This window comes from Pipistrellus hanaki (genome assembly GCF_964339955.1).
Source record: "Pipistrellus hanaki genome assembly, chromosome: 7".
NCBI lineage: Eukaryota > Metazoa > Chordata > Mammalia > Chiroptera > Vespertilionidae > Pipistrellus > Pipistrellus hanaki.
In genome coordinates this window covers 21,928,698-21,954,154 of record NC_140509.1, presented here as the reverse complement: position 1 = coordinate 21,954,154, position 25,457 = coordinate 21,928,698, and the positions used below count along the sequence as shown (strand labels likewise).

The window sequence follows — 25,457 nt, the reverse complement described above, 5'->3', positions numbered from 1 at the left end:
ACTGCTGGCTTCCAACTGCTCACCTGCCTGTCTTCCTGATTGCCCCTAACTGCTTCTTCCTGCCAGCCTGATCACCTCTTAACCACTCCCCTGCCAGCCTGATGGCCCCTGACTGCCCTTCCCTGCATGCCTGGTTGCCCCTAATTTCCCTCCTCTGCTGGCCTGGTCAACCCTACTGCCCTCCCCTGCAGGCTTGATTGTCCCCAACTGCCCGCCCTTGCAGGCTTAGTCCCTCCATACCGTCCTCCCATGCTGGCCATCTTGTGGCAGCCACCTGTGTCCACATGGGGGAAGCCATCTTATGTGTTGGAGTGAGGTCAATTTGCATATTAGTTAGTCTTTTTTTTTAGATAGGATAGAGGCCTGGTGCATGGTTGGGAGCTGGCTGGTTTGCCCTGAAGGGGGTCCTGGATCAGGGTGGGGGTTCCCTTGGGGCATGGGGTGGCCTGGGCAAGGGCCTGTGGTGATTTTCAGGCTGGCCACATTTCTGGCAACCCAAGAGGTGGCCCTGGTATCTGCAATTTATTTATCTTCTATAATTGAAACTTTGTAGCCTTGAGAAGAGGCCAGGGCAGGCAAAAAGCTTGGCTTCCTCCATTGCCAGGGGAAACCCAAGCCTCCTGCTCACTCCATGGCCACAGCTATTTTTGTTGGGATTTATTTATCTTCAATAATTGAAACTTTGTAGCCTTGAGTGGAGTCCGGGGCCTGCCATGGTGTGTGGGAATCTTGGCTTCTTCCATTGCTGGGGAAACCCAAAGCTCCTGCTTGCTCTGTGGCTGCAGCCATCTTGGGTTAATTTTCATGCTCACTCCTGATCGGCTGGTGGGATGGCTTATGGGTATAGCTTGTGGGTATATATTGTTCTTTTATTAGATACAGTTATGCAAAGGGGAAGAGAGGCCAAAAGAGATGGACCAAAAGAGTCACACAAAAAAACAGAAAATAATATTGAGTTAGGTCTTAACATATTATAACATTTAGTCAAAGACACAGCTCCAGAATCACTAGTGGGAGGGGCTGGTAGGAAATGTTCATTTTTAGACACCCCAGAAGTTATTCTTATGCTCACAAGCATTCATTAAGCAACTTTGTGCTGGGTGGTTGGCTAGATGCTAGAGATGAAATGGTGAGATAATGCAGAGATGACTTCATGATGCTTGGTGAGGCACGAGGTAGTAACTACATAAGAATTTTGATGAATGTATGTCACTACACACTAAGAAGAGTCTTGAACAGCGAGTAATAACCAGCAAGAGAAATCAAGCTACTATCTTAAATATTATGAAGATGTGATTAGGAAAAGAAGTTGTGGAAGGGTAGTCATTTCAGACGAATGGAAAACAATTCACAGACTGTGGTGAGAGGGGGCTGGGAACATTTGATCCAAAGGTTAGGGGAGCCAAGGCCAATTTAGTCACAGCATTGTTGGCCTCTGATCACTCCAAGGGTCAAAAAAAAATTTATATTCAAATCTGAACCTTTTTAAAATTGTATTTGTCATGGTAGCAGGAACAAACATAATTTATGTAATGATATTTTAGCTTGATTAGTCATTTTTAAATATTTAGAAGTCTACCATGTGGGCCTATATTGTGTTCTTGCCCCATACCCTGAAAATATTAGGGTCAGCCCTAGGGAGGGTAGTTTTCAAAGGGATGATAATTAGAAAACATGCCTTATTAAGTTTTATTGCTTTTAGTTTTTTGCAGGATCAGGCAGTAGAAACATGACTTGTAAAATCTCTCATTTCTCCTTGTTTTGTTTTACTGAACTACAGTTAAACATAAGATGTGTCTCTCTTGTGTCTCTTGCAAGGGAGTCTGTTACTGTAAGCACAGGACTTTACATGGCATTGTTTTACCTATAGGTAAATTCACAGTCCAAGAATAATAGTATAACCAATGTTGTCATTCCAAGGTTTTGTATATGGAATGAGGTGGGCTGCCATAAATTAAGTATAGTCTGGAGTTAGTGTAGTGAAGGTTTCATGTGTGCCTCAGATCTTGGTTGAGAAACAGAATATTTTTGCTGTAAGTGTTATAGACAAGTTTCAGACTCCCCTACCCATACATTCCATGGATTTTAATTATAATGCTGATTTTTATAAACAATTTAAATATTTTGAATTATAGGTTATTTTTCAATTATGGCTTTGGGATGAGTGTTACGGATTCTCAGTATTCAAGCATTATAAATGTGGACTGAGAAAAGCACATATTTATATAATCTTCAAAAAATTCGTACAGTGTTAAACTTCTGTACATTTATGGTCAGAAATGTGACTTGGAAATGGGAAGTGTGGGAGGGAGCCAGTCCTTTCTTCCCCAGTATTGGCCCAAACAAAAAATGTAAATCAGTGATGTGTCCTTCTCCCAGTCTTTTTCGTGAGGTTATGCTTGAAATGTCTAACCAAACAACTCAAGAGATCTGTGAAACACGATCAGCCTGTTTCCTTTCACCCGTCCCCCACCCACTTGAAAATTCTGAAATTTCTCTTTTGTATTTTCACTCTAGTTATATTGGTTATCTTTCCTTTACTATCTATATAATTTAGTTTCTATATGTTTTCAATGTATCTTTTTCTCTGCCAGAACTACATTGCATTTTGAGTTCCCCTCTTCCCTTAATTTATTTTTCTTATATTTTAAGGGTAAATGTACTTCAAATTACTATTGTATTATTTATGTTTTTTTTAAGCACTTCACTTTTTTCAAAGGTTTCCAAATTCTTTATTTAAAATTAAGGTTTAATATATACAGCATTTTGTTGGTATTCTTTGTCTCTCTAATATTGTCTAATGTGAAAATATTAAAATGGTTAAATGTGCTAGACAATCTGGCTTTTTTCATTTAAGCAATCCTTAAAACAGATTTTAACCAGAGGTAGAGCATATATAGCCCAAGAAATGCGAGTGACCCTCCCAGTACCTTAATTTTATTAACTGCAACCTCATGGAGAATATACAACTCACATTTCTCTATAAACATAGATTACCAGATGCTTCCACTTATTACTGCTCCATTCATTACTACTGTTGATGCTCTCAAACATGATATTAGGATATTACTTCAAAAAGAGCAGACAGACCATCTTTTATTTGCAATAATGGATTCTAAATATGTTTATTTCTTAGCAAAAGTACCTGGAAGTTATAAAAGAGTGATACTCAGAAAAGTATGCTTTCAAATTCACTCACTGACTATTATTCATTTATTTATTTGTTCAACATAAAATTATTGCATTTATACATGTAAGACACAATGTTAAAGGACAATATAACTTGGGAGACAGACATTTGTAGTTAATCTTAGAAAGAATAAGATACTATAAATGCTAAAAATAGTAATATAATCAAGACACTATAAGAAAACAGAAAAGACATGGTTGAGTTTCAATAGGACACAGATAAAAGGACCATGGTTCAGATGACTTTTAAACTAGGTCAGCTGGGTAAGATTGCAAGGAATGGAGCTGAGGTGGAAAGGAGTTGTGGATGTATATGGAATAGTGGTCAAACCCTAGGAGAGAATTCATTCCTGAATTAAACAATGTGAGTAAATACATGGACTGGGAAAATGGCATGGTATGGTCTGGGAAAAGTCAATAGTCCAGAGTTGGCTAGAACAACTTGCATGTGTAAATATGATTGCAGATGCTATTAGGAAAGTGATTTGGAGACAAATCATGGAAGGAACATGAAATGTAACATGTATAATATATTCTGTAGCTAACTCACACTTCATAAAAGAACTAGACTTGCTGCTTTAATCAATCACAGCAACACCATTGTGATTACATGTTGGAAAGAATATCAGTTTCATGAGGTCATGGGATGTGTATTTCTTGTTCACAATCACACCCTTGGTGCTTCGTACAATGCAGGTTGTAGGTATTAAAAACATGTCTTGAATGATCATTGAATGAGTTTGTGATTTAAAAGGCTCTTTTAGACACCTGACACTGAACATGTTACTCTTAAAAGGACATTCCAAACTGTAAATTTTGGGTGATTATTAACCAAACCAGTTTGGTATAACACAGGAGAAAAAATTTGTACCACAAACCACAGTGCAGTAGTTAAAATAGTTTCAATCATAAGGTGAGGAGAAAGTCAATGATGAATATTATTAAATTTTGTTTATCCTCTCCTCCAAAGAAAAGATTGCAGAGGCCTAAATATATTTTGGAAATCAAAAGGCTGTTGAAATTAAAAGTAGGTTATGATTTCTCAGAGGACCTGTGGAAAATATGTCAATCTGTGAAATATTATTTTTAAAACTCTGACAAATGAACTGCCATGGGTTTGGCATGAGAGTTTAAAAATATTCTATTGATGTTGTGTTTTGTTCTTCATGCAGAATAGATGATTCTCTGAGTTTCATAGGCTTGTTTCAGGAAAATAAAGTGAACAAAGGTGCAAGTAAACAAGTAAACAAAATGCTGCCTTTTAATGGACAAATATAGAGCTTCCAGGGAAGCAGTTGTTATGTAATTGTGCAAAATCAATTTCCAAGTGCTCAAGAACACTCTCATAGTGATTAATAAACCACCATGATAGAATATGTATACTCTTTTACTAACAAATAAGTAGGCTTAGGTCTGTCTTATCATTTAGTGTCAGATTTTTAATTCCCTAAATTATATGACTTATTAGGACTTTATTAAAATGGTTATTAAATCTATAATTCTTATAATTTATACTTATATGCACATAGGGCTTATTAAACAGCAGTATAATATAGCGTTCAAGTGAAGTTTATACCCTAAATCCTATAATTTTCCATTGTTTGATATTTTATATAGAGTAACCCTTCTAAGTAAATTAATTATTTTTCAAACTTGAGTTCATAGAAAAACTTAGAGATGGAAAAAACAAATATAGTATTTTTTGAGATCATTAGAATGTCTTTTTAAAACTCTATGTTTTCAGACATTTTAGGTTTGGCAATATTCAGAATGAATTTTGCCAATGAGTATTTTTCTTTCTATTCAAACCCATTTATACATCAAGGAAAATTCAATCCGTATGTTTCTGATTCATTTGTATTCAAGTCATCAAAATGTTGTTTTGTAAAGGTATTGTTTAATGTCCAAGAAACATTTTAAAGTTCTTTTTTTAAAAAATAAGACTCTAAAATCCAGTTTTCTTCAAACAAAGTTGTGGCATACTTTCCAAACATATCAAGGTAAAGATTAAGATTTATAGTTAGAAATATCAAAGTTTTACTAAATTTTGTAGCCAAATCAAGTAAGAAAAATGTTTCAGAGGCATAACTGTCCAATATAAATTCCATCATATTTTATCAATTATATTACATTGTTACAGGTAACTTAGAATTTTTGGTACCTAATTTAAATAAGAAGTATAGTAAATAGAATAGATAGCTCCAGTCTGGAAATATAATTCTAAGAAGAAATCATTAAGAAAGCTAGATTCAAATATTGACTCATTCAAAATACTTCATATTTAGCTACAGCACCAATAAAATGAGTGCTATAGTAATTATCTTATAAGGACAGTGTGAGGCTATGTTAGATGATAGGGTCTGGAATATAATAAGACAGGAATATAGGTCTTCATGCTCAATTATTTAGAGTAGTTCACAGAGGCTTTTTTATTTACTCTTGGTGGCACTCTTTTAATTTAGGATCAATTATATCACTGTGGCAGATTTACAGATGTTCTAAGGAAGTTTTAGATAAATTCACAAATCATAGTTTACCAAAGACAAGTAAGATTATTACCATACTAGAGGTCCAGTGTACAAAATTCATGCACAGAGTTGTCTCTCAGCCCAGCCTGCACCCTCTCCAATCTGGGACCACTTGAGGGATGCCTGACTGCCTGTTTAGACTCTATCCCAGTCTCTCTCACAATCCAGGAATGCTGGCTCCCAACAGCTCACCTGCCTGCCTTACTGACTGCCTCTAACTGCTTCTGCCTGCCAGCCTGATCATCCCCTAACCACTACCCTGCCAGCCTGATTAATGCCTTACTGCTCCCCTGCCATCTTAATTGCCCCTAACTTCCCTTCCTTGCTGGCCTGGTTACCCCTAACTGCCCTCCCCTGCCAGCCTGGTCACCTCTAACTACCTTCCCCTGCCATCTTGGTTCCCCCCAACTGCCCTTCCCTGCTGGCCTGGTCCCCCCCAACTGCCATCCATTGCCAACCCAGTCACCCCTAACTTCCCTCTCCTGCCAGCCTCATCACCCCCAACTTCCCTTCCCTGAATGCTTGGTCCCAACCAACTGCCCTCCCCTGCAAGCCTGGGTTTCCCCCTCACCCCCAACAGCCTTTCCCTGCAGGCCCAGTCACCCCCAACTTCCCTCCCCTGCTGGTCTGGTCATCCCAGCTGCCCTCCCTTGCAGGCCTGGTCTCTCTCAACTGCCCTCCCTTGCTGGCCTGATTGCCACAACTGCCCTCCCTGGTCCCCACTAACTTCTCTTAGGCTAACTTGTGGCAGCCATCTTGTGTCCACATGAGGGCAGCAATTTTTGACCACATGGGGGCAGCTATTTTATTATTAGAAAAAATAATTTTGTGGATAACTAATTGCATCAATAATATAAGGAAAAGTTTTTTTTGTCATTAGATATTATTATATACAGGGATAAATAATTAAATTCTTCCCTAGATTAATTACCATTAGAAAAGAATTTATAACAACAAACAGGTCTCAATGTGAATTATTAGTAATTGACTAGTAAACCTATTAGCAAGCCTTACACATCAACATGACTTCTTACAAAGATTGTAGACTTAACACTCAGTATTTTATTGCTCATAGAACACATGGCTAGAGAAATATTAACAGTGTTTGCTAAAGAGTGGGGACCTGCCAAAACCAGTTTGGCTTAGTGGATAGAGCGTTGGTCTGTGGACTGAAAGGTCCCAGGTTTGATTTCAGTCAAGGGCATGTACAATGATTGCGGGCACATCCCTAGTGGGGGGTGTGCAGGAGGCAGCTGGTCAATGTTTCTCTCTCATCGATGTTTCTAGCTCTCTATTCCTTTCCCTTCCTCTCTGTAAAAAAAAATCAATAAAATATATTAACAAAAAAAGAGTGGGGGACCTGATACTTCATAATATAACATGTTGTGCTGATATTTGTAGAAATTTGCATAAAATTCCCACTGTATGAATATTTCCCATAAAACCGTCAGAAAACTGAAGATACCTTATGAAATGCATGGAAGAACATCAAAGAAGACCTCCTTGAAAGTCAAGGAAATGAACCATTGTAATGGTTTTCTTCTTCTTAGACTGTAATGTGTGTTGACCATCAGCTATATTTCTCAGACATTGTAAAGGGGTAAAGGTACAGCTTATTTCCTGCTTGTTGGTACACAAGAGTTTTCTCTATTCTATTTTTTAGGAATTATATTATATTTAGAGTTGTCCTAAAAGCCCCAATGATTTAATTTCCTTTTCCCCCAAGAAATTATTGTACAAACTTAAAAAAACAAAGTCTTCACTTTAGTTACCAACACAATGAAATTAAAAGTGAGTACTTTAAAACTTTTATTATCCAGGGTTTTTCCATGTTCTCTATTCTTTGACTTGTGGGATTTTTTGTTATTGCTGTTCATTCCTGGAAATTGACAACCGTTATACCTACATTAATAATAACAAATGGGATTAGTTATTTTTCTATAACCTTGAGGTGTTTTTTATTCCTGTTGTTCTTTATCATACTGATAAAAATTTTCTTCACAATTACAGTATCCTGTGATATCTCCTAAATGTGCTATTTTTAAATGAAAGTATTTGATTAAATAAGTTTGTTGTTGTGTTATCCTTAGGATCTCTAAGACAGTCATTTTTTTTTTTTTTAATCTCATGGGAAAATTTCTAAATTAAACCACTCTGTTGTCCAATGACTATTTATCTATGTCCAGTGTCAGATGATCTATGTGGCTGGTTAATCTGACTATCAGCTGACATAGTGCTAATAAGTAGCAAAAGAAACTCAGAGATCAAGGGTGATATTTTTCTTTTTGTCCTGCTGTTTTGACTATAGTTTCTCATGATTATTTATCTAAGTTCAGAAAGTTGAATTATGTCTACTTATCAAAGGATCTTTTAAACATTTTGAGATATGATAATATTCTCTCTCCTTATCTGAACTTTTTCTTATAAAGCAATTGTCATTTTTGTTCATAAAAGCATATGGCTCCCTTCTGCTGAATTTATGGTGATGACAATTGATTTCAAGTAAATAAATGAGAGAGTCTACATCAGTGAAATTGCAAGAATCGCATATCTTTCTAAATTTTCTGGGAGTAAAAAGTAAAATATACTATGATTTTTCTAGATAAATATTAGTATAAAAGAATTAATTCTTTATGTAGTGTTTAATGTTAAGAATGATTAGAGCAGTGTTTTTCAACCTTTTTTGGGCAAAGGCACACTTGTTTCATGAAAAAAATCACGAGGCACACCACCATTAGAAAATGTTAAAAAATTTAACTCTGTGCCTATATATATATAAAGTAATTCTCTTGAATAGGAATCAAATAAACACAAAGAAAGTATTTTATAATTACTTTATTATGAAATATTAAGTAAACAAAATAGTGAAAAATTATAAAATTCTTGTCTTGTCTGCACCTACGGCACACCAGGCAACATCTCGCGGCACACTAGTGTGCCGCGGAACAGCGGTTGAAAAACGCTGGATTAGAGCATACTTGCCTGACTTTTGGATGAATATTTAAGAATAAATTAGAAGGATAGATGAGGAATATTTACCTTCAAATATTTAACTAGATAAAATAAATAAATAATATTGGATTTTTTCACATAGTCCAGAAATTAAATCAATGTACACACACACACAAAAAAAGGGCAGATTTAAGGCACAAGAAAAAAAAATGCTTAAGAAATGGGAATTAATGGCTGTGGAAACGAATTCATCATTTATTTGATCTTTTGTCTAGGGATTATTATATTGCATGAGATAATTTGTTAGGTAATTGTAATTTTAGAAGCATATATGATACTTTAAGCATTATACATATACTAGAGGCCTGCTGCATGAAATTCATGCATGGGGGTGTGTCCCTCAGCTAAGCCTACACCCTCTCCAATTTGGGACTTCTGGCTCCCAATCGCTTGCCTGCCTGCCTTCCTGATTGCCTCTAACTGCTACTGCCTGCCAGCCTGATCACCCCCCAACCACTCCACTGCCAAGCCTGATGGATGCCTAAGTGCTCTACTGTTGGCCTGATTGCCCCTAACTGCCCTCCCCTGCTGGTCTGGTTGTCCCTAATTGTCCTCCCTTTCAGGCCTGGTCATATCCAACTGTCCTCCCTTGCAGGCCTGGTCCCCCCCATAACTGCCCTCCCCTGCAGACCTGGTCCACCCCAACTTATCTCCCCTGCAGGCCTGGTCCCCCCAAACTGAACTAATAATCCCCAACTGCCCTACCCTGCTGCCCTGCCTCCCCCTCCAACTGCCCTGCCCTGCTGGCCTGGTTGCACCTAACTGCCCTCCTCTGATGGACTGGTCTTCCCCAAATCCCACCCCTGAAGGCCTGGGTTCCTCCCAACTGTCATCCCCTGCAGGCCTGATTGCCTTCAACTGTCCTCCCTTGCAGGCCTGGTCCCCCCCAACTGCCCTCCCCTGCCAGCCTGGTTCCCTTTACCTCCCCTCCTCTACAGGCCTGGTTCCCCTAACTGCCCTCCCCTGCAGGCCTAGGTCCTCCCCAACTGTCCTTTCCTGCAGGCCTGATCACCCCCAACTGTGCTCACCTTCAGGCCTGGTCCCTCCCAACTGCCCTCCCCTGCAATCCTGGTCTCTCCCAACTGTCATTCCCTGCTGGCCTGCTCACCCTTAACTCCCCACCCTGGCCAACCTTGTTCCTCGCAACTGTCCTTCCCTGAAGGCCTGGTTCCCCCCCAGTGGCCCTCCCCTGCTGACCTGATCACCCACAACTTCCCTCCCCTGCCGGCCATCTTGTGGCAGCCACCTTATGTCTACATGGGAGTGGCCATCTTTGACCACATGGGGCAGCCATTTTGTGTGTTGGAGTGATAATCAATTTGCATATTACTATTTTATTAGATAGGATAATATATTCAGAGAGGGCACAATAAATAGAAATTGCTATGGTAAAGGAACCTGATATTAAATATTTACAGTCAAACTCAAACTCAAGACAGAATCAGAAATTGAGAAATTGGTATAGGAAATCAACAAATTCCAAGCACTTTCTTTTGGGGAATACTGAGGCAGAAACTTAGTTACATGTGAGGTATCAGATATAAGTTCATAGTTGAAAATCTAACATTATTAAGGGTTTTAGAGACTTCTTATTACAGCTTTTAGTAGGATTATATTCCCTTTAAATGCCACAGAAAGTTTTTCAGTATTATAACAAAACAAAATCTAAAAATTTCCATAGAATATTAAAATGGCTTGTTTCATATTTCTATAAAATTTCAAAAACATGAAGACAAATTAATTTGACAATGTATTAGTTTCTAATTTTTTAAGGACAAATACCAAATGAAATCACTTACACATGGAATCTAATCAATAAAATTATTTAATAATAAAATATATATATATAAACAGGCCAGGCCAGCATGGTTCAGTGGTTGAGGGGTGATTTATGAACCAGGTCACAGTTCTATTCTGGTCAGGGCACAGTGATTTTTCTCTCATCATTGATGTTTCTATCTTCCTTCCTCTCTGAAATCAAGAAAAAAAAATATATAAAAAAAATAGAAACAGAAGCATAGATACCTAGAACAGACTGACATATATCAGAAGAGAGGGGCATTGGATGCTGGGTGAAAAAAAAAAAAAGGTGAAGGAATTAACCCAAAACATACATATATAACAGTTGACATGGATAACAGTAGGGTGATTGCCAGAGAGAAAGCTTGTGGGAGAAGATGGAAGTGGTCAAAGGGGAAGTAAAAGGGGATGAAGAAACTAGATTTTGCGTGGTGAGTGTATGATGCTTTACTGGGTTGCACACTTGAAACCTATATGGTTTTATTAACCAATGTCATCCAAATAAATTCAATAAAATAAATAAACAAACAAATAAATCTTGTTTAAATAAATAATATAGCTTAATAGCCATCCGCACAGTCATTTTATGTGGATGATTCAGAAAACTTGAGGATTCCTTTATTTTTATGGTAAAAATATTTGGATTTCTACTGAAAATAAATATTACATAGATTTCCCTTGGTGTTTGAAACAGCATTTGTTTATTTCCCAAAACATGTACACTGTGACCTAGGGGTCTTCTAACTCATGTAATGTATTAAGGCACATCAAAGAACATAAATCTTCCTGTATGCTTTAGATTTTTTCTATTTCCCACTGAATGAAAATGAGCAAGATTGTCAATATGCATTTCATGGCTAGGGTAACCAAACATAAATGTTGGAGCACTGTTAAATTTCTTTGTTCAACCCACGATCTTATTAATTATCTTATTAATCATATAATATTTTCATAAACTATACCTTATGTTCAAACTCACTCTATCAAAATGTATTTTCTGTCTAATTGAAAATCTACTGTTTTTGTAGTACTTTTTATCAACATCAATTATTCTTCTATGCTAATATTTCACATTTTTTCTTTTTCATGATTAATTCCAGGTTTTACTTTGTAGGTATGTCTTTAGTTCATTTGAAGTAAATAGTCAAACTATGTATTTGCTGTGATGTTCAATCAAAATAATTTTAATAGTTTAAAGAAAACTAACATTTTTTTCTGAGCGCTTACTAAATACTAGGCATTTTGCTAAGCTCTTTAAATTGAATGTCTACTTGATCTTCATGATTATCTCATTTTGTGCATGAATAAACAGGCTTAGATAGTTTAAGAATCTTGTCCATGAACCTAAACATGCATTGTTTTCAGAGCCAGATCTTACATGCTATGACTATTACAAATTATATGAAGTTTGTATAAATTATAACCTGGATAAAAAAGTATTTTTATAATTTCCAAGTAAAACAATGCTATTAATAATGATTGCTGTGGAACAACATTGGATTTTATGTTGAATTTGTTTGGCATCACCCTCTTTTTTTTATACTTTCTGTCTGGAATTTACATGTGATCTGGCCCAAAAAAGGTAATAGTTTTATCATATTTTTTGTTTTCTCAATCTAACTACATTACTTCAATAGTTCTTTTAGCGCTGCCCCCCCCTACACAATTAAAGTTAATTTGATAAATTCATAAAATGAAAAGAAGAAAAAGTAACTTTTCTTTTGCCAGGGATTGACTTCACTGTGTAATTGAATTTAGCCAAATTTAATTTCTTTATTTTTAATTTGATAACCAAATTCACCCTTCCTTTCTGCACTGTGTCACTCACTAACATGTTCTGATAGATTCTCTTCCCCTTGCTTTCTTGCCTTCTCTGCTTTATGTCCCTTAATCCATACTCCCCACCATTTAAACCTCCTATCTACCTCTCCCCCACTCTCTTCAAGTCTGAATTGGTGCTCAAGTTTCTAATTTAAACCAGGGGTGTTGCAAACTCATCCTCAGGCTAGTCAAGAATGTCGCTCAAGTTTAAAAAAAATAAATATAAATAAATATAAATATAAATATAAATATAAATATAAATATAAATATAAATATAAATATAAATATAAATATAAATATAAATATAAATATAAATATAAATATAAATATAAATATAAATATAAATATAAATATATGTTAGTTTATTATTTTGCAAAAAGCCAGTCTGAAATCAGTCCTTTCTCTCATCACATGATCCCTTCTCCCAGCATCAAGGTTGATGGTGAGTTGATATAGTTCCAACTTTAAAAAGGTCTTGGGCTACCTAAATTGTGTTTTTGGGGAATAACACATTGGGATAATGTTTCTTCCAAAAAAGAAAAATCTCTGGCAATGAAACACATTTTAAAATTGACAGTCTACTTAGTTTTGTTTTGTTTTTTCCTTACCCATATAAGCAGAACTTCATCGGACTACTTTTCTAGGTTCTCTTATGTTGAACAAAAGGTTTGAACTTTCTAATTTACAGATAGTTTAGTTCTGTTGATAATGAAAAACCATGATTCTGATTTCTTTTTGAATATCTATATCTATTTTTGATATCTATATTATATTTTTCTTCAGATAGAACTCTGAAATGGACATCAAATAGCCTAGTTTGGTCTTGTGCAACAATCTGTAGTGAGAAAGTAACTTTCCTTTATAAACAGATGTTGATTATAGAATATATTCAGTAATAAATAGTAAAACTCGCCTTTGCTATTTTACCATGTCTATTTTATACACAACATTTCAGAATGAGGTTTTAAAGGCAATTTCCTTTGTTTTAATTTATAGTATGTTTATATTTGAATGAAAGCCACATGGCAAACATAATTTGCTTATCCAAATTTTAGCATCACAAGTAAAAAACATACATAAAAGAGAGTTTTGAAATCAGTGATTTATAAAGTAAGCAGAGACAAACAGGAGTTAGTCTTGCTTCATTATCTGGTGAAAGATGTACTTTAGCATCACTTAGCTTTCCCTAATGAAAATGGATATGGACGTGTTTGGCCACATCTGTATTTCTGTTTTTGATTTTCCCTAATTCAGAACAGTAATCATGGAACACCAGTCTTGCCCAACAAATGCCAATGTCAGGAACATAGTCCAGTTTTTGTTGTTTGCTGTATATCTTATTCTATACTCTACCCCTGGTTTAAGTAGTGACCTGAGGGGTAAATATTTTCCTGGTTTACATTGATGTAACGCCATGAAGAATACGAAATTCTCCTTATTTTTGTCACTCACAAGCATTAACTCTGTCTTTCCTGTTATTCTTTCCTCTATAAGTTTAACTTCTTGCTGGTACGTGTTTATTAAAGACATATTGCAAAAATAGCAGGGCTGGTTTTGCATCACGAGCAGGGAGCACCGTGGGCAGAAGAGAGAACCTCAGTGTAAGGTCTGAGGAGTCACGTCAGTTCTGTGGTGCTGGGAGTTCAACTTTGGCACATGCGGAGTAAGCTCACAGAGGAGAAAGGAAAACCAAAACAGAAACAAAAGCATCTAACAAACAAACCAACAGTATAGAGTGTAAGCGATGATCAAAATTTGAAATTAGAGGGAAATTATTTTGATGAGGAAATTATATACCCCAGGTCCTTAAAAATGCACACCGATTTCTCTGCAGTGTGGCAAGTTTCCATTTGAATGGAATTGAAACCGGGGAGACCACCTGCCCTTTCATGGCTGGCAAGGAGTGCTCGGTGCTTATCTTCCCACTTCCTAAGGAAAATCCAATTTTAAACTTAACAAAACAAGCAGCTCCAACACTGCTCTTGACAGACAGTTTGTGGGTCACTGACGGACCAATGAGATGGATGGTTTTCCTCCACTCCTCTCAAGATGAAAGCATCAGCCCTAAACAATCCCTGACAAAGGGAACATTGTGTACTTAAAGGAATAGCACACTGTGTTAGGGTTGACAGGGTGGAGTTAAACAAACACCTGACACTTCTTAAGCCTTATTTTTATTCATTTCTGAAATGTAGCCATTGTTTTGTTATGAGGCATAAATAAGATCATGCATGAAAATAAAGCATGCTTCAGCGAATGGCAGCTGCTGCTTCTCTCTTAACTTGAGAAGCATTGAATTAGCAACCACCTCAATTCTCAGTTTCTCTGACCCTATTAAAAGGCATGCTCATTATTACTTTTGGGTACCAGCTTTAGCTATATGTGCATCTAGCACACTATTTCTCTTTGAAGTAATACAACTGATCCTATATAATAAAAGGCTAATATGCAAATTGACCGAACAGTGAAATGACTGGTCGCTATGATGCACACTGACCAACACTCAATGCAGGAGCTGCACCTTGGTGATCAGTGCATTCCCACAGCGGGATTGTCACTCAGCCAGAAGCCGGGCTCATGGCTGGCAAGTGCTGTGATGGTGGCGGGAGCCTCTCCTGCCTCTGTGGCAGCTCTAAGGACCGCTTCGGGGATGTCTGCCTGCCAGCTTAGGCTTGCTTCCTGCAAGGGCACAGGCTGAGCTGAAGGATATCCTTCCCTCTCCCCCCCCAACCTCTCCCCACATGAATGTCATGCACCAGGCCTCTAATACTATATAAAAGTTCTAGTTATGCTATGAGATCAGATGATGCTCATCACCCCAGTGAGACACTCTGGAAACACTCCAAAAAGCCATATAATTTGCATATTATTTCCTATCCTTATAGCTCAGAAGGATGCTTTTGTTCTGGGGACCACCATGGAAACAAGGAGGCATGAGATCTCCCCTTAGGGAATGGTCTTACGTGGGGTAGGCCAATTTACATTCTTGCCATAGCCAAAGACATGAGAAACTGAAGAAAAGGTCTGCTTCTCTTCACTCAGATGAATACTTTTTGATCCAATCTTCATAGTATAAGAAATAAATCACAAATGTCTGAACTCCATTTTTTTTTTTGGGGGGGGGGCAGAATAGACACTTATCACGGCACATGCATCTGATATCTCAGTATCTTTACTGCATATTTGGGAAACCATCTTTTACTCTTGTCACTCTTTCTCTTGGATGTCAAAATAATGTATTTCTCTTCCGTTTTGGTAATACTGGCCTATTGCAAGGATCCTACAAGCAGCTTGTGGTCATTTCACAGGTTCATGTATCAAATTGAAGGGGAAGGTCAAACATTTAGGGAACCATGCTTTTCTGTATGATAAAAAAAATATTTTGAACAATATATCATATAAGCTAGTATAAAGGAATGTTTCCTTTAGACACTCATAAATTTCCCAAACAACTGTAGTAAGTTCATTTTGAGGACCACTTCAGCCACTATTGATAAATGCCAAGTATGAAATGCAGACTATGAAACAAACTAAAATGAGTTTGAAGTAGAAAAGCTTTTCTTCATTGACATATTAAGACATAAAAATAATTTTTAAAGACCCTATGGGTTGATTTCTGCTAAAATATGCATCATTATAATTTTATTTAAATGTCTTATGATTTTAAAGAAATAAATATCTGTGTGTGTACACTTTTTTGTTTTAAGTCACATCATAACTGGGAAAAAAGACTAAAAATTAACTAAAAACTAGTTCACTTTCCCCTTGTTTTGTGAAAAGAATGTTCCTGCTTTCTTAAAATAAATGAGGGCTGTGAGATCGACTGCTAACCAGTCTTTTGGGGCATGTGACAGATGATGTCTGTAAAACTCTGAGGGCCTCAGGGGAAAGGCGCTATATATATAGAGTGGGGGCAAAAGTAGGTTTACAGTTATTCATATGGAAAACAGTACAATAAATAATAATAGAAAAATAAATTCTGTCTCTCCTACTCACAACTGTAAACCTACTTTTGCCTCACCCTGTATATAAAGAAGAGCTATTGAAAAGTGCTTGTGTGGCCGAAACCGGTTTGGCTCAGTGGTAGAGTGTTGGTCTGCGACTGAAGGGTCCCAGGTTCGATTCCCGTCAAGGGCATGTACATTGGTTGGGGCACATCCCCGGTAGGAGGTGTGCAGGAGGCAGCTGGCCGATGTTTCTCCCTCATCGACGTTTCTAGCTCTCTATCTCTCTCCCTTCCTCTCTGTAAAAAATCAATGAAATATATTAAAGAAAAGAAAAGAAAAGTGCTTATGTGAAGGGAAGCTAGAATTCTTAGTTTGATATACATAGTCCACTACCTGAAATAGGGCCCAGGTTAGCATTTGTTGGGCTTGTCATCCCAGAGACAGTACACTTCCTCATTTCAGACTGATGTCCCATGGAAAGAGACTGATCATTTTCTGTCATCTAAGTCCCACCCTTGGTGCAATGAAACCTCTGAGTGTCTGGAGCTTCCACAATTGGGCACACACCTTGCTTCTTGATGACCAGCCTTTCTTTTCTCAAGTCCTCCCTCCTGGAGTCCCATGAATTTCAGTTTTCAACTGTTTGTATTTTCCCCCATCACTCCTCTAGTCAACATGGTGATGTTGCTAACCAAATATCCACTTTTCTAATTCCCACCATGTTTTCAAACTGGAGGGCATTACAGTCCTTTCTGCAAAAGTTTTAGAAAGTGCTGTAACTGGTTTGGCTCAGTGGATAGAGCGTCAGTCTGAGGACTGAAGAGTCCCGGGTTCGATTCCAGTCAAGGGCAGTACCTTGGCTGTGGGCACATCCCCAGTGTGGGGTGTGCAGGAGGCAGCTGATCAGTTTCTCTCCCATTGATGTTTCTAACTTTCTATCCCTCTCCCTTCCTCTCTGTAAAAAAATCAATAAAATATATTTTTTTAAAAAAGTTTTAGAAAGAATTTCAATTAAAAAAAAAAAATCTTCCTCCTTTGAATTTGTCTCTCCCTCTCATCAATCATAGAGGAAAATGGATTTCTTCTACTGTCATATTACCAGGAATTATAATCACATTTCCTTTTTTTTTGTATATTTTTATTGATTTCAGAAAGGAAGAGGGAGAGATAGATAGAAATAGCAATGATGAGAGAGAATCATTTATTGACTGCCTCCTACACACCTTCCATTGGGGATTGAGCCTGCAACCAGGGCATGTGCCCTTGACCAGAATCAAACCTTGAACCCTTTAGTCCACAGGCCGATGCTCTATTCACTGAGCCAAACTAGCTAGGGCATAACTACATATCTAATCTTCAAGTAGTTCTTAACTCACACTTCATGTCAGTGTGTCAGCATATAGTTCCCAATTGCCCTCTATGCATGCCTCTAATATGTCTTTTTTCCTTTAATATCAGCCACAGAATCCTATTCTTATATCATTACATTTGCTCCTTCTTGGTTTTTGATCCTTTTCAATAGATAGTATAGAATTGTACACATGTAATATTTAATATATAATATTTAATATGTCATTAAGTGGTTATTTTTAATTTACTCATTTAAATATCAGTATAAAGAAGAGAGTGGGAAGTTCTGGCAAAGGCACTGCATGAAGAGCCTGGTTTGTCAGACAGAATCCCAACTTAACTGTAAAGAATAACTCAAAAACCTTACACTTTGTTACCCCAATAAATTAAAAGTTTTCCTGTATCACTGAGATCATCTACTACCCAGCCTTTCTTGGTGCTTGAGATTATAAGGCAATGTAAAACATTTTAAAAACAAGAAAGTTCTCAGCACAAATGCAAAATTCTTCTTGTGACATATCAAATCCATGTGCTTGTATCTGGTCATAAGTTTATGTTTGTACTATAAAACTAGAAGCTATGCAAATTTTTTCATCAAATTACAACAGAGTAGAGATTGAGAACTAGATTGCAACGTGCTTACTTTAAGGTCACACTGAGTTAAAGTGTATATGCAATTTTAAGTAGACAAAATTGTATCTTCTCCACATTCCTTAAAATCTGATATAAAATGATTTGGTCTATATGATGGGTAGAGAATTCTGCACATTTTAAATCATCTGCTTCTAGAGGAGTTAAATTCCAGTATAATTTGGAATTACAGAAACTATAATTTAAGAGCCCCAGAATTAAATTTAATCACAGATTACAAATAAGCAAAGATCAGGAGCATATGTGAATGAGAAACAATGCACTGATTTGTTTTCTATGAAATCATTCATAAAGGATACTGCAAGAATCTTTTCTGAAATGAAGGGAAGACAATTTGTGCACGAGTTCCATCACAGGTGTTTTGGGTTAAGCAGTCAATTACTGTGAGTTTATAAGGGAAAAAACAAACTGGAATTTATGCTAACATCTTAGAGCGATATGAACGTTTAGACTCTGATAAATGCTCAAATGAATGTTTTTCAAACTGTATATTCTGGAGGGAAACTAAATGCTCCTATTTGGAACCACTTATCCTTATAACATCAACATGTCTCTAAAGAGCTGTTTTATGTCAGAGTCTCCTTTAATAACCCTGATTTTAAAGAAATAAACATTTTGAAAGTCACATTTTCCAAAAAGAATGGCCTGAAATACAAAACCAGTGAGTTTGGGATGGATCTTTGGTTTGCCGGCTTACCTTCTCTCCGACTCTAAACGTGAAATAGTGTGTCCTTAGACAGATGTGAATACAATGCCCTGACCCCAGTGCTTACCCAAAGTCATCAGGGTCCTAGTGGTGTATCTAGAAGTCTTGAATCTCCAGCTTCAATTATGATAAAATGTATTAGGCATGAGCCCCAGATTCACATCCGTGCTTCTTGCTTACAGTGTGAAGAGAATAATTATTTCTTTTTAGAAGATATCATCCTAGCCATGTCTTTATTCACTGTGTGGTTAATACAACTGGGAAATTATATGACCAAATATTTGCTGCTCACATTGTTTCTCTTCCCTTGGTACTTGTACGGTCATTTTGAGGGGCAATATGGCAGCCAACATATGAATAGTTTTAAAAGTTTTTACATGCAACAATCTAATGGGTATTCTTTTTATAAACGTAAAAGACAAATACCTCTGCCAGTACCAATCCCCGGACTTCCACTTTTGTTCTCATGGTCTCTTTCATTTTATAATCCAAGAATTCTATGATACACAAACCTAGGATAAGTGGGCATAAGCATTGTTTCTTTGTGTGTAGGTGCCATCAGTGAAATCACTGGATTGCTGGTAAGCTCTTTAAGGCCTTTGCTATCTCCTGACTTCTCCCATTTGTGTAGGAGACCCCAAAGCTATTTAAATTTGAACAACCAAATTCTTCTCTTTCTCTTGTTATCACCTGACCCATTTAACAGATCGCATCCCTTCCATCCGCCCAGTGTACAACATCAGGGCCTGGATATAATGCAAGGGAGGTGACCTCTTGATCTAACAGTCACTTCATGCATCATTGGCACCGTCTCTCGCTTTGGTACAGTTGTTGATGCACCTTAAAGTCCCAATGCTCTGCTCACCTTTGAACCACGACCACTCTCAGAAACTCATGCTGATGCTAGTATAGGAGATAATCTTGGTCCTACATCCTGTACCAATGAGGAGATGCTCCAAAGCTATTCTTCTGACGTCGGGAAAACCTTTTTCCACCACTCGTGTCACATTACTAACCAAGCTCCAAAGTAGTGATGTCTTGCCTTCCTAGTATTTTATAGGGACTTTAGATAAAAACAGTTTTATGACATCTTCTTGAATTCTCTTTGTTCTTTAGAAGTTAGTAATACAACCTAATTGGAGCTTCACAGACTTAAAATCATTGTTTCCGTATACTCATTAGGACAGTGTTCTGAATCTATGAGTTAGGAATTCACCTTTTCCTTAGGATGACTTTCCCATGAGGTTGCTCCATCCCCATCCAAAAACATGTGCAGTGGATTACTCCTACCAGTATTCTAGCTATGCCTAGACATGTCTGAATCTCAAGGTGACTAAGCTTGGGCACAGCTGATGTCCTTCCCACCCTTGTGACTTAATACCCTTTTCATTATCCCACCCCATTTTTATGGTATATTAATGCTTACTCTTTATGTATCATCTGTCTGTTATTCTATATCTTTTAAACTAGAAGTAAAAAATAAGGATCAGCTTTGAAAATTAAATCCATACTAACGTACACCTACATATAGATTTTCCTAAATCAAACGCTTTTGGGTAGGCTTCTTTATTTTTATATGTGCCATATCTAAAACATACTGTATAATTAATAATAAAATTAAACATGTTCAAATAAATTTTATAAAAGATTCAATATTTTCAATACATGTAACATAGTCTGGGTTCCCATTAGCACTTCTAATGAAAACAACTGTTCAGCCATTCAAAAGGTTTAGTCTACATAATCAATGTAGGTGTATTGTGTCTGAAGGAGTAGTCGAATAGTTAAGCTATGGTGTAGCTCAAAACTAAGAGAAACTGAGCAAGCATTAACTTATGGAATCTTAATAGTCACCTCATTGCTGAAGTAAAAAGGAAACCAAGAGGAAACTTAATAATATCAAAAGTTATTTTAAAGGGAGTTCACATTGGTTTGAAGGGTACTTTGCTTCACACACAATATCCACCTTTGTAAAGCCCAAGAAACCCATATTTGTAACACACGCACATCTTTATGGTTTTCAGAACATAAATCTTTAGAGCAGTAGTATTTCTCCACAGATAAAAATTAAAATATTGAAAGTCTCTAGAAAAATAATAAAAGAAACCCTCCTGCAAACCAAAGGAAACTTGGAACTTTGCGTTAAGTGCCTATTTAGCTATAAAAGGGTCTGTGTGTGTTGTAATGAATGGAAAACCGATTTTACTGTATTCCATTTGTGAACATCTTGCAGCAACCTATTTCGGTATTAGAAAGATCATATATTAAAAATAATTTATGCAGTCATCAATCTATACAAGTAAAAATGTAGTTTCTGTTAAATTAACACTTCATTAAAAAATCAAAATAAAAGCTCAACAAATACTTTTTATGCTGTACTCCAAGACAGGGGGAAAAAATCAAAAATTTGAAGAACAGATTGCCAGTTATTCTATTCCATAACAGTTAAGTTTCTCAGTTCTTTTTTTTTCTTTTTTCTTTTGCTGAGTTCTCTGTCACTGGAAACATCTTAAACCAATTTCAACTGCTACACCTGAATAAACATGTTGTAAAAGTGTTTATGTATTGAAGTGGGTCAGTTCAAGGTATGGTATTTGGCTGGAACTTCTAATTTCTCTTTTTACAGCAAAAGGGCTGCCAGAAGGAGGAAGTCTGAGCTGAATTAATACATTTGTTACAGTGGAAGTAGAATGGAAACTGCTCTGACCACAAATCAAACTGCCTCTTTCATTTATGCCAGTGATAGAGTTTTTCTAAGAAATATAGACTCTGGCATAATGCCACTGTAAGTTTGCATTTAAAAGAGAAACCTATATGCTTATTTGTTTAAGGTTTACTGCTTTGATTATTTGTAAGTTCTTTCTTGGGTAGGACTGAGTAGAGTGTCACTTGTGAGGTGGAATGCCGTTTTAATACTTGTAGGGACTGAACAGGTTGTGCCAATATGCTGTAGGACAATTGGTGAGGATCCTGATGCTGCCTGGACTGGAGCACACTTTTCTATTTAGCCAATACTTCCCCATTTAAAGGACCTCTGTGTCTGTCCCAACAGCTGCACAGCCTCACATGACACAGTCTCATTTTCTGATGGTGGAAGGTCTCTGCACAATGCAGTATACACAAAAGTATTTATGCTGCCAAGATAAATTTTGTTAAGAGCAAGAGTTTATTTGCTAAAAAGCCATTGATGCTGTTTCAGGGGCTTGTCTCCCTTTTCTTTCTTCTAAGGTGGGTCAGGCCTTAGAGTGGACTGAGGTTGCTCCACAGTCTTTACTGAATAAATGTTTTAAGAAAACATGCACATCTCCCGTGGGGCAGAGCAGAGTCAGTCATGCACATACTAGTATTTCAAACCACATCATATATTACTCTTCAAAGATGGGCAATTCCTGTCTGTCAAGTAGAAAATTTGCATGAGTTTTGAGTAACTCAACTAAATTTACAACATAAGATGACATAGTTCATTCTCTTTGTGTGATTTTCATGGACCAATATCAGCCAATGGGTTGCTTCATATATATTAAATTATATTAGATATTTATGGTCTATATAATATTTTCAGTGATTATTTTAAACTAGATAGGATAATAAGAGTGAATTGTAAAAAGGAGAAATAGTAATAAGTAACTTCTAGATTATTCTGGAATCAAATAACACAAGGAAAACAGTAAAATGCCTTGCATATACATAGCAAGTGCTCCAAAACATTTGTCATTATTATAATTACAAATGTTATCATTATTACCCCAATGGGAGAGGTACTTTATTAATCTCTATTGCTAGTCCCTAGGACACCTTGACTTCTAACTCACTCCTCTACTGGCCATTCTTCTCTGATGCACAGCCACACCAAGTGGCTCAGGAAGGTTAGAGATGAAGGTCAGTCTTTGTGCCCCTCGGGCATTTTTCTCCCTTTTGAAAGACGCCAGGCTTGGTTTGCATCTTCTGAAATCTTTTCAGTAAACATCCAGTTGTGTCAAAACTCAGAAGGGGGGCGGGAATTATGAAATTTTCATGTTTACCTCCAAACTGAGAAGAAACTGGCACTTAAAGCAAGTTCCCATCCCCAGCGGGGCTTCTGGAATGACCTGGGAAGAGCTTTAGGTAGAGTCCAGCTCTGTAAAGTCTGCTGGGCATGGGCCAGAGGGCAAGGGGGAGGCTATCAGCACTAATTAATGCTTGAAGGGCTCCAAGGAAGCTGGGGAAGTAGCAACATCCAGCCAGCCATTCAGCTTTTATCACTCAGAGGAAAATTGTAGGGAACTTAATACAGAAGAGTTCATAGCTCATATTTTTGAAATTGTCACTCCATGTGGACATTTCCTGGCTGATGGTAGTCAACCTTCTTCCCACATACAGTATTGCTGACTTCCAGGACTGAGGACTCTGTCAGTGGAGGCAGCCCGAGGGTGTTCTGTGGTGGAAGAATGATGCAAAATGCAAAACCAAGCATGAATAATTGCCTGTAATTGTAAACTCACAATGTTTATAAAGATATTTGGCCTGAAAAGAAAAGGTTCTGATAATGTTTTAAAACTTTTTCCCCCAAAGTATCCTCAGAATTCATTCACATCAAGTAAACTTGATCTCGTTTTTCATAAACCGTGTGATTGTGCATTGTGTTCTAGGACGCAGTATCAACGTCAAATCTGCTGGTCTGGTGGGGAGACATGGGCCTCAGTCAAAACAACCATTCATGGTGGCTTTCTTCAAGGCAAGTGAGGTACTCCTGCGCTCCGTGAGAGCAGCCAACAAACGGAAAAACCAAAACCGCAGCAAATCCAGCTCTCCCCAGGACTCCTCCAGAATGGCCAGTGCCGGAGGTAAGGTAACACCGGAGCAGAAATGCAGAGTTATGGGGTCACATGTTGCAAATCAAGTAGCCACCGTAAATTTACTCTCTGGATATACCTTTATTTGGTTTATTAAATCACCCAGCAATATTTCTAGCATCCCTAGAATGTTTCATCAGTGAATCACTTGGTAATTCATTTTAAAATAAGTATGGCTGGCCTTGCTATGTTGAAAGATTCAGTTCAAATTAAAATCAAGCTGGCAGTAATAAAATTATGAAATGGCTACGTCAACAAAGTCTAGCCAAAAGTGAATTGCACAGCTTGCTGAGCTGACCTCCCCAGGACCTCGCAAATATGGATGGGTAACCAGGTAAATTCAACATAAAATGTTTCTTTAGTACTTAAAACAATACATGTGAATCAGGCAGTTTAAATTTTTTTTCCTGACAATAGAAGCAGGAATTAAGGTAATTAAGATAATATTTATATTTCCATTAATTTTTGGAGGGCTATTATCTAGATAATCTGCCTTTGTGTGTGTGTGTGTGTGTGTGTGTGTGTGTGTGTGTGTATACACACATGTATATATATTGTAAAATCTTACAATGAAATATTATAAACACCCAATGGATCCCAATGAGCTTGCAATTTAATCTATTGATAGGTAGAAGGGTTATAAAAGTACATTTGATCTAAATGCCTCTAACTGCCAAAATCTGAAGTGATTTTATTATATTATTTATGCCAATAAGTGCCTTGCTTAGTCCAGGCCACAGACAGATTTTTATAAGCTCTTTTTAGATAAAAATGATGGCTATTTTATGCCAAGAAATTATCTTTATCTCTGAACAATAAGTCTATTTGGAGGGGAAAAGTTACCGTAGCACTCAACTTAGTCTAACATGTTGGTTCATTTGTGAAATATGTGTTCTTCATGTTAATGGTCACCACATGCGAGGCACAATAGATGAGCTGGCAGATAAAACAGATGTAATCCTTGCATATGGCTTTTCAGCAAATTAGGATGCTTAACTCTTTCAAAAAGACACATCTAGACAGTGTTTGCCATTATACCTGAACTCTTCATTCCCCTCTCCCAATCACTTGAAACTGATAAATCATATAAAAACACATACGTTTTTGTTTGTTTTTGCATCTGGGACTGTCAACAAAAATAATAAGTGGAATTCATTGGAAACTTCCTAAAGTATGGGCACTAGGAGAATACTGTTAGAAAGAAATCTATGTGGTATATTTAACAACAGAAGCAAGAGGGAAGATTTTTTTATGGGGGAAAAAAAAAACAAACCCAAAAACATTATACTGAATTACATGCTATGTATAGAGGGATGTGGTTTTTTGGTTTATCTGTTTGTTTAATCTTCACCCAAGGACATGCTTATTGATTTTAGAAAGAAGGGGAAGGGAGAGAGAGAGAGAGAGGGAGAGAGAGAGGGGGGGTGCGGGGGGAGAGGTGAGAAACATTGGTCTGTTGCCTTCTAGTCTATACTCGAACCAGGGATCAAACCCACAACCTAGACATGTGCCCTGACCAGGAATCAAACCTGAAACCTTTTGGTGTATGGATGACACTCCAACCAACTGAGCCATACCAGTCAGGGCTAGAGCAATGTTTTAAAATAATTATCCAACAAAT

The 25,457-nt window shown here is 37.1% G+C and overlaps 1 protein-coding gene across 1 annotated transcript in view; it reads left to right on the top strand.

The window, feature by feature from the left end:
- BMP5 (bone morphogenetic protein 5) overlaps positions 1-25,457 on the top strand; it is a 115,274-nt gene that overhangs the window by 74,091 nt on the left and 15,726 nt on the right. The window contains exon 4 of the mRNA XM_084890878.1: positions 23,633-23,827. Within this exon, the coding sequence (XP_084747004.1) occupies positions 23,633-23,827 (195 nt within the window). The remainder of the gene's footprint in view (positions 1-23,632; positions 23,828-25,457) is intronic.